The following is a 13599-nucleotide window of genomic DNA, read 5'->3' as shown; positions in this document are numbered from 1 at the left end:
TCCGCTGCCGCCGCCAGCCCGCCCCGGCGCGATTCTCCCGGTTGGGCTCAGACGCGCCGCTCCGGTGTGGGCCGCGCGGCGGCGGGTCCGGTGGGACCCCCGGGAGGCCGCGCGGAGCTGAAGCGCTCAGGCCGCGCCCGCTGCCCGGGGCGACTACAACTCCCAGCGTGCCCCGCGCCGGAAGAGGAAGCACCGCCTACCTCCGTGAGGCCTCCGCGCCGCCGCGCTGCTTAAAGGGGCCGCGGCCTACAGGAGGAGGTGAGGGGGCCCTGGGCGGGGGGCGCTGTTCGGGGTTGGGGTCTCTCGGTGCGGAGCCCCCGCGGAGGCGGGCGGGGGATCCCCGGGGGGCAGCGCTGGGCCCTGGCGGGAGATCCGGGGCCTGCCCGGGGCGGCGGGGCCGGGCTGGGCCTTCCCGCCGCGGCGGGGCCGACCCGCGGGGACCGGACCGGGCCGGACCGGCTGCCAGGGAGCGGCCCCGGCCCCCGGAGCGCTGGCGGCTGCTGCGGGGCCTGTCCCGGGCCCAGCCCCGGTGCTGCGGGGCCGCGGGTGGCTCCGGAGCGCGGTGACACGATGGCGGTGGCATTCACGGGGAGGGCAGCCCCCGGGGAGGCCCCGATCGGGGGTGTCCCTGGGGCTTTGGGGGGGAAACAACCTCCGAGCCCGCCCGGAGCCGGCGGAGGCAGCTCAGCCCGGGCCCGGCGAGCAAGAGCAGAAGCCAACGGGGTCGCTGCCGTTGTTCCTCAAGCCCCGATTCCCGTGTGCGCCCCGAGTCACCCGCAGCGGTGACGGGCGGCAAAGCTCGGCCTGGGGCTGGTTTAACTATCACGGGTGTGTGCCGGGGAGGGAACGTTCAGCGTTGGCAAAGCTCGGCCTGGGGCTGGTTTAACTATCACGGGAACGTTCAGCGTTCAGCGCAGGTCCTGCCGTGCCCAGGCTGCCCAGGGGGGCTGTGGAGTCTCCTTCTCTGCAGACATTCCAACCCACCTGGACATGTTCCTGTGCGACCTCACCTGGGCGTTCCTGCTCCATGGGGGGATTGGACTGGATGAGCTTTTGAGGTCCCTTCCAATCCCAAACATACTGTGATACTGTGCCGAGGGGTTGAGACGCTGCTAAGGACGTGTCCGAGTGAGCAAAGAGGGTCAAAGGCAGCAGACGAGGTAAAACTGTTGCCTCCCCCATCAGCACAGGGCATGGGGAGGCAAATCTGCCCGGTCCCCGGTGGGAGCGCGTCTGCAGCTCCTCCAGCGCCCAAACCCGCGTGTCCCGGGCGGGTGAGCAGCGTGAGGCTCCGAGAAGGCGGACACGGGACATCCCGGTGCCGCTGCACCGCATCCTTCCATCCGGGACACAGCGACAGCCCTGGGAACACCGCAGTGCAAACGGGAGGAAGGTGAAACCAAACCACGTACCCCAGGGCCTCTTAAACCGAAGCTTTAAGCAAAAGCCCTGCAAGAGGATTTGGCGTAACTGCTTAAAGCTAATTCAGAGCTGCCTTCTCCGCTGGGTTTAAGTTGATTTGTCAAGATGAGATCAATTAACGCCAAATAAAGCGGAAATGGGATTATGCGTTTCTCGGTACGGCTCTGGATGGAAGCGCAGGTGAAAGATGCTCGGGCTCTGGTCTCGGTTTCCCCGCAGCCCGTTCTCCTCCTCCCTGGCTGTCCAGAGCCATCTCTGCTCTTCGAGCACCCTGGGAAATTAAATTCCTGTTCCTGGCAACCCTCTGCTGTTCCATTAGGCAGTTTCTCAGTCTCCCTCTTCTCCCTCCTGCATTTTTGATCCCGGCAGAGCTGTTGTGCAGAGCCAGGAGCTGTAAAAGCAACAGAGGGGACGGCAGCAGCGTCCCCGGAGGGGCGAGGAACACGATGGTGAAGTGCTGGTGCTGAACGGGCTGTGGCTGGGAGCCCCCAGCGCGGGGGAGGATCGGGGCTGAGCAAAGCGACCCGTGTCACGTCCTGTTCCTTCTCTCCCCTCCCTCCCCAGGGGAGGAATCACGTGTGCGAAAGCGTGGAGGGGTTTATTTGGGATGTTCCCCTCGCCCTTCCCCTTGAAGCTCCAATTGGAAGCAGCAGTGGCCTGACCCAGCGGGAGCTGTGGTGCTGGGAGCAGGGCCTGGATCTCTCGCTGTCTATCCCAAAACTCCTCTCCGCTTCTTTTAACGCTTTCCATGCTCTCCAGGTGGAATTGGGTGGCTGAAGTTTGGCAGAAAATACCCTCAAACCGGTGAAGCCGGATTTTTAAAGCGCCGTTTATGGCTCAACCCCTCCCCTTGTGCCAGCTAAAATTAGCTCTGTCTCCAGCAGCGCTTCGCTTCACATCTGAGCTTATAAACACAGGCCGGGTTTCCAGCGCTGCCTGGCACTTGGCAGCTCTCGTGGCCTAAAAGGCAAAACTCCAGGAGCGGGGACAGGTGACGCGTCGCTTGGCTCTGCCGTGGGGAGCCGTGTCCCTCGGGCGCTGGGACGGGACGTCCTGTGCTCTTGGTTCATCCCAGAGGCTTCAAAACCTCTGCAAATAATCCCACGGAGGAGGTGAAACCCAGAGATAGGACACACTTGGTCTTGCAGCTCCCTCTGATGAATATTCCTGGTCTGTGTCTGTGTCCCGGGGACTCTGAGGGGTTTCCCTGCCTGGACTATGTGTTTTATTGGTGTAGGGGGGTTTATCTCGCTGTCCCCTTCCCCCCAAGCCCTGGCACCGTGTCCATGGCGTGGTTGCACAACGGGAATTACTGTAGGAGCACGTAATGGTGCAGCAAAGTCTTACTAAATCCTCTTCTCTCTGTACAGATGTTTCCCGCTGGGCTCTGGCTCTAGGATGTTGGAGAACCAAGAGGAAGTAAGAACCTTTCTGATGGGGGTCTGTCCGTTTGCCCCATCCTGCCTGGGGTGTGGGTCTCTGAGCGCTGTGTTGAGGGTGGGGGTGCTGAGCGCCGGGCAGGGTCCATGGGGCAGGCGGGGATGGGCGCTCAGGCGCTGCTTGTGCCACAGGAGCTGACCACGGTGCGTGTCCAGGACCCCCGCGTGCAGAACGAGGGCTCCTGGAACTCCTATGTGGACTATAAGATCTTCCTGCACGTGAGTTGGGGAGCGGGATGAGCTGCGGTCGTGCCGTACGGGAGCAGCGGTCCAGCCCTGTCTGGCCGTGCTGAGCAGGGATGGAAGGAGCCGTGACAGCCCCCAGCAGCCCCATTTCCCCCTCTGCGCTGTCTCTGTGAAGATCTGAGACCCAGCTTCTCCCCTGGAGAAGTTTTCTCTGCACTTTCAGCTCCCCAAAGCCCAGCAGGTTACGGGGATCCCTTCATCACAGCTCAGGCGGGATCCTGCCCTCCTCTCCCTTGCTGCCCCTCAATCCCCTGGATTATTTCCATGGTGGGTTATTTTGCAGACCAACAGCAAGGCCTTTACTGCCAAGACTTCATGCGTGCGGCGCCGATACCGTGAGTTCGTGTGGCTGAGGCGGCAGCTGCAGAAGAACGCTGGCTTGGTGTAAGTGTGCCCCGTGCTCCCTGCCAGGCGCTGCTTCCCATTCCCTGTGAGACCCACGTGAACTGGGAACAGACGTGGGCAGAAACCCCAGACACCGACACGGGGTCTCTGAGCTCCTGGGACCCAGGTCTGCGCAAAGTGGGGTCCTGGTTGCTGCTGCCGCGGTGTCCCCAAGCTCTGGCGCTGCCCCTGAGCCGCCCCCTCTGCCCTGTGCCTGCAGGCCCGTCCCGGAGCTGCCCGGGAAATCCACCTTCTTTGTGGGCAGCACGGATGAGTTCGTCGAGAAGCGGAGACAGGGGCTGCAGCAGTTCCTGGAGAAGTGAGTGAAGCTCCTGCGGATGCTGAGCACTGGGTGGGGGGAGAGGACACGCTGCTCGCGTTGTGCTGAGATGTGGCTGTGAGGTGGCCATGGGGCTGTCTGTGGCGGCGCGGGACACACGAGCCGCCAGCAGGGCAGAGCTCAGCGTGCTCCGGCCTCACTCCTCCTCCTCTCTCCCTGCGCAGGGTGGTGCAGAACGTCGTCCTTCTCTCCGACAGCCGCCTGCACCTTTTCCTGCAGAGCCAGCTCTCGGTGCCCGAGATCGAGGCGTGCGTGCAGGGCCAGGGCTCGCGGACAGTGACCGATGCCATCCTGCACTACGCCATGTCCAACTGCGGCTGGGCGCAGGAGGAGCAGAGCCGCCCCGCGCTGCTGCTGCGGGACCCGCGCCCCGGGTAACGCCGGCGGGGAAGGACGGGGCTGGGGTCCCGCGCTGTCCCCGGGTCCCATCTCCGCTCTGACCCGTCCTCTCGTTTCAGCTGCGCCGGCCCGGGGAACCCGCAGGGGCTGAGCTGCCTCCAGACCTTCCCGCACTGGAGCGACTTCGGGATGGATGACGCGCACTCGGACAGTCCGGAGGAGCCCGCGGAGCCCCCGGGCGGGCAGCGGGAGCCGCAGTGACGCTCTGGGGACATCGCCTGCCCTCCCTAGCACCCGCAGGCCTCGCTGGAAGAGGGACCACTGCTGTCCAGGCTGGTGGGACTGGGGCTGCGCTGGGAGCACAGCCGTGTCCCTGGCTCTGCGGTGTCTGGGGCTCACATGCTCTCTCCCTGCTGACTCTCGCCTGTCCCCATGTCCCAGGCAGCGTGTTCGTGTCACTCTCCTCTTTGGAGAAGGGATCTAGCAGTTAGTGAAACCCGTGTTTGTCGTTCCCGTGGCCTTTGCTCTCTGCAGCAGCAGCAGCGGGGCTGGACTGGGCGGCAGTGCCGGCGCAGCGCTGTGTCCCCAGCCCGGGGGGGATGGTGGCACCTCCAGCACGGTGGAGCAAGGGCTGGCCACTGCTCAGCATGTCCCTTTAGTGTCCCCCTTGCTGCTGCAGGCAGGGGAGGCTGCATTTCCCCAGTACCAGGTGCATTGTACAGCTCCTGGCGGGGGGGTCTCAGCTGCGTGGAGCCCACACGTGGGGGGGCAGATCCCACAGCTGGGGCCTCCTGGCACAACTCATCCCACAGCTGGGACGGATGGGAACGAGCTTCCCTGGGGAGCACAGGAGAGGGGGGACAGTTTTTCTCCCCAGCCCTTTTGAGGTGATGGGTTGCTTCCCAGTGCACCCATTGCCCTGCATGGGGGGCCGGGGGGGTCTCGTTTGCTCCGAGAGCAGGAGCGCGGCGCTGCCACGGGGTCGGTGTCTGGCAGTGCCGGTTGCTCCCGGTGCCGCTCCTTGCGCTCTCCCGCACCTTTTCCCCCCTCCTCGGCACTGGTGACGGCAAAGCCGACGTGCTCTAACTCGAAATAAAAATGAAGTAGAAGAAGAGACTCGACTGGTCGCTGGCGACGCGCGTCCTCGCTGCGGGGGCGGAGGGAGCTGAGTGGGGGCCCAGCTAATTGCAGAGAAATGGCTTTTGGGGAAAAAAGGGTTGTTGCACCTCTGGCTGTGGGGCTGGAGCTGCTGGAACCAGCGCAGAGGTCCCCAGGGGCACCCAGCATGGGGGCGGCAGGGGACAGGCAGGGCAGGGGGTCCCACCTTGGCCCTGAAGCGAGTTTTGCGGTGCTCGGTCTGCCTGAGGGGGGTCCAGGACCCATGCAGGGGTCAGGACCCATCGGGGAGGGGGCGGGAGGGCTGGAAACCCATCGAGGCGCATCCGAAATGTCAAGAGAAGTTCATGGCAAAGGCTGGCAGCTGCCGGCGCGCTGGAGCGCCGCTGCCATTGGCTGCCCCCCCTCATGCATATTCATACGTATTCATGAGTGTGCGGCTCCAAACGGTGCAGCTGTGAGCCCAGCTGTGCCCAGGACCCGCTGCTGCGCCCACGCGTGTCCTCGCCCACGGCTGGGCTGTATCCTCCCCCAGGCCCCCAGTGCTGTTCTCCCCACCAGCTCAGCCTGGCACCGCCCTGGCCTTCGCTCGGTGCCATGCAATGAGCTGCTCTTGGAGGGGGGTTCGGCTGTGCCCCCCTCCCGCCCACAGTGCCCGACCTCCCCCTCGGCCCCGCTGCTGGCGGCGGGTCAGAGCCTGGCAGAGATTGTCTTTAGAGGCGCTGATCAGCTTTGCAAAGCTGTCGGGAAAACAGTGACTCAGAGGCAGATCTGGCCATGGGGCGGGACACAGAGGAGCAGAGCATCCATGTCCCCCAGGGCTGCAGCCAGACCCCCACCTGGGGGGCACTGCACTGGGCTTTGCTGCAGAGGCTGGGGGAAATGGCCCTGGGGGTGACTGTCCCCTCTGTCACACGGGGCTGGCTCAGGCTGCAGGCGAGCGGCGTGTGGGGGGGTCACGGTGACTCAGCTCTGGGCATGGAGCCACAACCCCGTCACCTGCGTGGGGCCAGGACACAGTGGGCACATCTCCCTCCTCCCACCACCTGCCAGCAAAAACGCCTGGCTGCCTGGGGGGGGGCCGGGATCCCCAACAGCGCATCCCACCCCCAGGGGGCAAAACCAGCCCCCCAAAATTTATCTCTCCCGGGATCGGTGCTGGAGGGACAGACACGGGCCCCACAGCTGCCCCCAAATGAGCTAGTGCTTGTGAGATACTCGTGGATGGGGAAATGGAGATGGGGGGGCGATTCTCTCTGTGGGTGCACAGATCCCAGCCCCCCCCCCCATCACCAGAGGGATTTGAGCCAGGCTTGTGCCAGGCCAAGCTGAGCTCTGTGCACCCCAAACTACCCTTGCACCCCAAAGCCAGAGGGGGCACCAAGGCGATGGGCACCGGGACAGGTTCGGCTGCTTCCCCACAGCCCCCCCCAAGCCTCTGGGGCCCTGGGGGGGCCTCCCCAGTTGTGCTCGGCTGCCAAACATCTGTCCAGCTGTGCGAGGGAGCAGCCATTCCCCACTGCTGGGGCTCACCCCGCGGGTGGTGCTCCCGGTTTGGCACCGGCCAGGGCTGGGGGTGCTGGGGGCTGCTCAGGGGCACCCAGGGGGTTGGGCCCCCCCGGGCCGGCTGCAGCCAGCAGGTTCTTACCACCATCTAGTGGCTCCTCAGCCAAGTGCGGGAGGAGGAGTAGGATACGCTGATTTAATCCTCAGCCATAGGCTGGGCTGTGGCTGGACCGGGTGGGGGAGCTCTGGGGGTGCTCAGATCTGGGGGGCTGCAGTGGCGGGGGCAGCACCCAGCTCCAGAGCGGCAATGAAGTCTGGAGCAGCCAAACACGGAGAGGAAAATGGTTTTATTGGGGGCTGCCACCCCCCTGGGCACGGCCGGGCGGTGGGACACGGAATGGGACATGGGGCTCTTCCTGCGGTGGGTGCCCGTAGCTGGGGGGCTGGTGCGGGGGCCGGTGTCACTGGTGTCTCAGCACGGTCAGGGACAGAGGAGCACCCGGGTTCACCTGCTCCCGTGTAAAACAGAGGCCGGGAGATGGAGCCAAAGCCGGTGCTCAAGGCTGGGCCCCCCGGCGATGCTGGGGCACCCCAGGACCGCAGCCGCCCCAGCGCCCACCTCCCGCCCCCTCCCCAGCGGGTGCCAGCTCTCACCGGGGCCGCGCTGCTCATCGCTCCTCCAGCTCGTAAGCAGGTGCCAAGTAATCCCTGGGGACGATCCCCACGGTGCTGTCGAGCTCCCCGACCCACCAGCCGTACACGTTGTACTCCTGGGGACACACAGCGGGGGACACGGCGTCAGCGCTGGGACAGGGGACGCGGCTCAGGTCCCTTTGGCACCTGGATCTGCAGAGAGCAGCCCCCAACGTCCCACCAGAAAACCACCCCGTCCCACCTGCCCCCTTGCAAACCCTCCCGTCCTCCCTTACTCCCTGGGACAGGGTTTGGGGCTTGCTTGGAAACTCCACATTTAGTTCACACCTTGATGTTTTGGGGAACTTTAGTGACAGACAAACCTGGGATGGCCCAGGGCCCATCCAGGTGCATCATGGCAAGTTACCCCCCCCCCAAATTTATCTCTGATTTCCCCTTGACCACAGATATTGGAGGCAAATAATAAGAGAGAAAACCTCCACCGCTCCATGCGTTCGAGAGGAGGAGTTAACGCAAGTTGGCCACCAAATTAGATCATTTTCTTTTTAAAGGAGGAGTTAAAGGTGGGGGGTTCAGCCTGGCTGGGGGGTTCAGCCTGGCTGGGGGGTTCAGTGTGTCCCCAGCTTATCCCGGTGGGGAAAGGGCTTTGCTTGCGAGAGTCCCCGTGTGCAAGGAGTTAAAATCCAGCTGCAAAACCAGAAGGAAAGAATTGGGGTTTATTTGCTGTAAGCTGGAGACCCGCGGGGAGAGGGGCCGAGCTGCACCCCGGGCACTATGGGGACCCCGCTCCCCCCACTCGGCTGCAGCCCCATACTATGAGGTATTTTAAAATAATTTCTGCTTTGATGAATTGCCGGGTAGCCCACGATTGCTCATCATCAAAGGGAGGCGAATGCAAATGAGAGCCAGCCGAGAACTCGCGGCACCGAGCGTTTATTTCACCGCGCGGTGCCAAAAAGAATTAAAACAACATTAAACTCCCGGCAATAATGTTTAAGTCCTCGTTTCCAAGTGCCAAATTGCACCACTCTGGATCATACAGATGTTCGTTAATTATGCTAATTTTTATTAAACTATTAAAACGAGGAGAGCACTGGCACAGCGAGGCAGAGCCCAGTGCAGGGTGAACTCTGCTCCCGTCTGGAGGTGCTAATTTCCATCTCGCTAACGGGCTGACGCGTGGTACCGGCGTTTGGAGGGGGACGAGGAGGAGGAGGAGGACGGTTCTGCTGGAATCTACCTAATTACACACTAATGGGGCCTCTGTGCTCAGTACCTGCCTGGACTGGATTGTTGAGGGAGGGCGGGGGGAAGTAATTTAGCTGAGACTTTACAGAAGGGACTGGAAACCCACTAATTGGGAAGATAATTGTTCCAGCGAGGTCGGGGGGCCCCGGGCAGCACCGGGAGAGGGGAGCGGGATGTTCTGCTCCCTCCACCTGCTCAACCTCCAGCGGGAGCCCATGGAGGCAGCACCCAGGGGTGCTGGTGCTGCACTGGGAGCCCCTGGGTACCCTGGCAGAGTGGAGGCTGGGGAACTGGAACCCAGTGCCCTTTCCAGGCTGGCAGGTCATGGGGCTCATTCCACCCCCAATAGCCACCTCCCCATCCACCCATCCTCTACATGGCCAAGATGGCCTCATTACCCCCCAAAATGCTGAGATTTCCTCCCAGAAGGAAGAAAACCCCTCGAAGCCTCTCCACATTCCACTCCCGAGATGCCGGTGCCAAGCGAAGCCGGAGCAGACGCCCATTCCCATAATCGCCCACAATCGGGGCTTTTACGGCGGGTTGGTGCACGGAGCCATAAAAGGCTTTATGCTGCTTGTCTCCAGTGAGAAGGAGAAGGGGGGAAAAGGAAACACGATGACAACCACAACCCCGCTCCTGTCCCTGCTCCGCACCACGGCTCCTCCAGCATCCGCGCCTCGTGGGACCCTCAATGTGCAGCCACATCTTTCCCACCTCCATGGGATCAAAGCGTCCCATCCGACAGCCCTCCCGCCCCGGCTCTTTCCCCGCACCGGCTGCCGCGGGGGTGATATTTACTCCCCAACCCTCCTCGCCACCGCGCTGCTCCGCCAGCCCTCGTAAACAAGCCCGTCGGGCTCGGGGAAGGCCATTAATCACCCCCCTTCGCACAGAAGATCAATGACGCTTTGATGGATGCCGAAGGAAAAGCCAATCAGTCAGGGACTTATCGGTTTATGATTGCTCGGCCCCATTATTAGTGCTTGTGTGTCATACATTATTGTTAGGAAAATGGAGGGATCTAATTCATAGATGAGGTATCGCGGGCGTGCGAGGGGTCGGCTGACACCGGGGAATTTTATACCGGGTCAGCCATACATCTATTTACCTCAAAAACCAGCTCATAGCCGCAGCAAGCTCAGAAATGGAGAGGCTACCTGTCCTTGGGGGATTCAGAGCCTGCGGTAGCTGCAGGATGCAGCTGGGAACGCTGTTTTCTTGGATCATCACCCACAGAGCACACAGAGGAGGAATTCGGGTGATGCTCACCCTTTGCTTCAGCCTGTGGTCCCCCCCATGCTGCTCTTTTGTAGGGTAAATCCCTACAAAAATAAACGACTCCCACATGCTTCTAATGATTCAATTCTCAAGGAGCTGAGGACAAGCAGCTGGGGCATCGCTCCCTCCCCTTGTCCCGTCTGCAGCACCTGCTCCAGCGTCACCTTCAGTGTCCATGGTGTCCCACCCCAGCAGGGTCTGGGTGTCCCATCCCATGGGGGTCCCATCCTATGGGGTGTCTGTGTCCCAGCCCGGGAGGAAGAAGCCACTGGAGACGAGGGGCTCAGAGTGAGCGGTACCAGGGGCTGGGGGAGAGGAAGGTGACGGTCCAGCTGGGAAGACCCTGCAGAAATGTCCCCCAGGCCCCGGGGCAGCACATGGGCAGGTGTGGTGAGGACACCGCTGCAGCTCCTCCTGAGACGAGTCCCCAGGCTGCCCGCGGGGACAGCGGCCAGAGCCAATTCAGCATTTAGCCCGTTGGCCATTTCTCACCGAAAACAACCACCCACCAACCCACCGAGAGAGGTGGCACTGCGGACCGCGGCGAGGAGGACAAGCCAACCCCGAGCACACCACGGTGCCGTGACCCAGCTTGGGGTGTCACCACGGCTGGGGCGGGAGGGACATTGTCCCTTTGGGCGCCCCGGGGAGGACACGGCAGCGGGGGGACAGCAGAGGGGACACAAGCCGGGGCAGACAGACGGCGCTGCCGGGTACCCGTGCAGCTGGGGCTGTGCTGGGGGACAATAGCGGCGGCAGCATCGGATCCGCGGCGCTGATGGGATCGGGAGCCCGTGCGAAACTGCCGTATTAATATTTATTCCACCAAGCGCGCGGCTCCCGGCTCCGCGCGGCTCTGACCGCAGTACCAACCCTCAGGCACCGCAAACACAATTTGAAAACAATGTGACGGAAATGTTTAATCTGCTCAGCCCATCTGTGCTGCGTATTTCTCCAGATCTCCCTGAGAGAGGCGCCTTCGAATCTCCACATTGCCTTTAATATTCTCCTAAATCACCTCCCCACTGCACTTCAAGGGCCATTGCTACAATATCACAGGTTCATCGAGAGTGCACGGGAGAAGGGGGGTGCAGGGAAGGGAGGGTGAGGGACGGGGGTGTCGGCTGGGATATTTTTTATTTTAAAATATTTCCCAGGGATGGTGTTCCTGTGCCCCTCGGACAGGCAGGAGAGAGGAGAAAGAAAAAGAGGAGGGGGGAAAATAAGAGGGAAGTTATTGTGCTGTTGCTGGGAGGCGATTAGCGAGGCTGTTTAGAAGCAAACAGGCTGGAATGGAGCAAAAATCATTTCCAAAGAATCGCTTTTATTAATCTCCTTCCTCGGCCGCTCGCTTTCATGTGCGGCTGCTGTTATTCCTCTCTCCGGAGGCTCCATCCTGCTCTGAGCTCCATGTGCAAAACGGGTGCAGATGCTCAGGGAGGGGACACCCCAGGGGGGCTGGATGGGCCAAGCACTCCTGGGTCCCCCCGCCCTGGCACAGCAGTGACCTATGGCCAAGATGCTCCAGCTCAGGCGCATCACCCTTCTCTGCCTCAGTTTCCCTATGGCACCAAGACTGATCCTTGTGGCTTTTAAAGGGGCTGATAAAAAGGATGGGGACAGAGTTTTGAGCAGGGCTTGACGCGACAGGACAAGCAGTGATGGTTTTAAACTAAAGGAGAGGATATTCAGGCTGGATATAAGGAAATTGTTGGCCCTGAGGGTGGTGAGAGCCTGGCCCGGGTACCCAGAGAGGTGGTGGCTGAACCATCCCTGGAGACATCCCAGGCCAGGCTGGACGGGGCTCTGAGCACCCTGAGCTGGTGAAGATGTCCCTGCTCATGGCAGGGGGGCACTGGGGGGGCTGGGAAGGTCCCTCCAACCAAAACCATTCTGTGATTCTAGTGATTTGAGTGTGGGGGGCTGGGAGTTGCTCGGGGTCCAAGGGGCATGCGGGTTGCAGGGGGTGCGGTTGTGGGGGTGCGGTCGCAGGGGGGCTGGTTGCCGGGGGGTGCAGGATGTGGGGGGCACAGTTATGGGGGGTGTGAGCCCTGGGGATGTGTTCACAGTGGGGTGCGGGATGCGGGGAGTGCGGTTGTGGGGGGTGTGAGCATGGAGGTGCATTTACAGGGGGTGCGGTTGTGGGGGGTGTGAGCCCTAGGGGTGTATTTACAGTGGGGTGCAGGATGCAGGGGGTGCGGTTGTGGGGAGTGTGAGCGCAGGGGTGCATTTACAGGGGGTGCGGTTGTGGGGGGTGTGAGCCCGGGGATGTGTTTACAGTGGGGTGCGGGATGCAGGGGGTGCAGTTGTGGGGGGTATGAGCCCTAGGGGTGTGTTTAGAGTTGGGTGCAGGATGTGGGGGGTGCGCTTGTGGGGGGTGTGAGCCCTAGGGGTGTGTTTAGAGTGGGGTGCAGGATGTGGGGGGTGTGAGCCCGGGGGTGCGTTGTGGGGTGCAGTACGTCGGGGGTGCGCTTGTGGGGAGTGTGAGCCCTAGGGGTGTGTTTAGAGTGGGGTGCAGGATGTGGGGGGTGCGCTTGTGGGGGGTGTGAGCCCTAGGGGTGCGTTTAGAGTGGGGTGCAGGATGTGGGGGGTGCGCTTGTGGGGGGTGTGAGCCCTAGGGGTGCGTTTAGAGTGGGGTGCGGGTGCAGGGGGTGCAGTTGTGTGGGGTATGAGCCCTAGGGGTGTGTTTAGAGTGGAGTGCAGGATGTGGGGGGTGTGAGCCCGGGGTGCGTTGCGGGTTGCGGTGGGGCCGCGGGCCGGGCCGGGGGCCGGGGCAGCATCCCCGCGTTGCCATGGCAGCCGTGCCGGCTCCGCTCCCGCATCCCCGGGGGCCGCGCAGCCGGATCCACCTGCTCCTTCCCGACCCTCCGCGGGGTCATCGTCAGGTCGGCAGAATAAATGAACGCGAGCACTAATGATGTGTTTGCTGGCTGTTTATGCTCTCTGTGTGTCAGGGGCACTCACATTTAGAGAGCTCATTATGGCTGCAATTAGACTGCACCATTGCTAGATATTTAACTCCTTTTTCTTTTAAATTAGCATTTTAATAACGTGCTTTGAGCAGGGGAAACAAAATGACCATTTTTCACGGACAAACTTCCTAGCTGTAGGTGCAACTTTAATGGCAAAGTTGCAAGGGAGGTAAAATAAGATGAGGCGTGTTCTCTTCCCACCTCTCCCTGCCCTCTCGCCCTCCTGCCACCGGGAAGGGGGAAAAAAAGAAGGGAGAGATTTTTATTTGCTTTATCGCACACTCCATTTCCTAAATTTGTTCTGCAGCCAATTATTTTCGCCTTTAAAGTCCTGAACGCTCACGCCTGATGAAAATGAGCAGCCATCTGAGTTAAACTCTGCCTGTGACCTGTGAAGAGGGCTGGAGATAATTGCGGACACGTGTGTGTGTGTGTGTGTGCACACGCGTGTGCGAGGAACCATCGAACCGTCCGTCCCCAGTCCCCGAGCTGCGAGCGGGGGCCGGAGGGTGTGATGGGAGCAGCCAGGGCTGATTACACCATGGGTATCATCAAAATATCCTCACGCAGTAACCCCCAGGGCCGCTTTCCTGCAAAGGTCACCGCAATTATTTATGTCCCCTTCGTTCATAACTCTTTGGCTGGGCTGGAG

At 61.9% G+C, this 13599-nt stretch overlaps 2 protein-coding genes across 3 annotated transcripts in view; one reads left to right on the top strand and one right to left on the bottom strand.

Annotated features, from left to right (window-relative positions):
- The first annotated feature begins 183 nt into the window (after positions 1–183).
- Positions 184–5267, top strand: SNX11 (sorting nexin 11). 2 transcript variants are annotated; one of them, XM_080359930.1, is made up of 7 exons: positions 184–258; positions 2793–2841; positions 2994–3080; positions 3391–3491; positions 3712–3810; positions 3996–4205; positions 4290–5267. In XM_080359930.1, the coding sequence occupies exons 2-7, from the start codon at positions 2821–2823 to the stop codon at positions 4429–4431; spliced, it is 660 nt and encodes a 219-aa protein (XP_080216056.1). In that variant the 5' UTR covers positions 184–258; positions 2793–2820; the 3' UTR covers positions 4432–5267. The 2 variants fall into 2 exon arrangements, with proteins under 2 accessions (XP_080216056.1, XP_080216055.1); XM_080359929.1 differs by lacking the exon at positions 184–258 and having other exon boundaries at positions 2650–2841.
- A 1905-nt stretch (positions 5268–7172) lies between these two features.
- Positions 7173–13599, bottom strand: part of SKAP1 (src kinase associated phosphoprotein 1) — a 123350-nt gene continuing 116923 nt past the window's right edge. The window contains exons 12-13 of the mRNA XM_080359849.1: positions 7447–7562; positions 7173–7301 (exon numbers count right to left, since the gene is read on the bottom strand). Coding sequence (XP_080215975.1) covers positions 7461–7562 — 102 coding nt within the window. The 3' untranslated portion in view covers positions 7173–7301; positions 7447–7460. The remainder of the gene's footprint in view (positions 7302–7446; positions 7563–13599) is intronic.

Source organism: Nesoenas mayeri (genome assembly GCF_963082525.1).
Source record: "Nesoenas mayeri genome assembly, chromosome: 26".
Classification (NCBI taxonomy): domain Eukaryota; kingdom Metazoa; phylum Chordata; class Aves; order Columbiformes; family Columbidae; genus Nesoenas; species Nesoenas mayeri.
The sequence above is the reverse complement of the archived record's forward strand: the minus strand, read 5'-3'. Positions and strand labels throughout refer to the sequence as shown.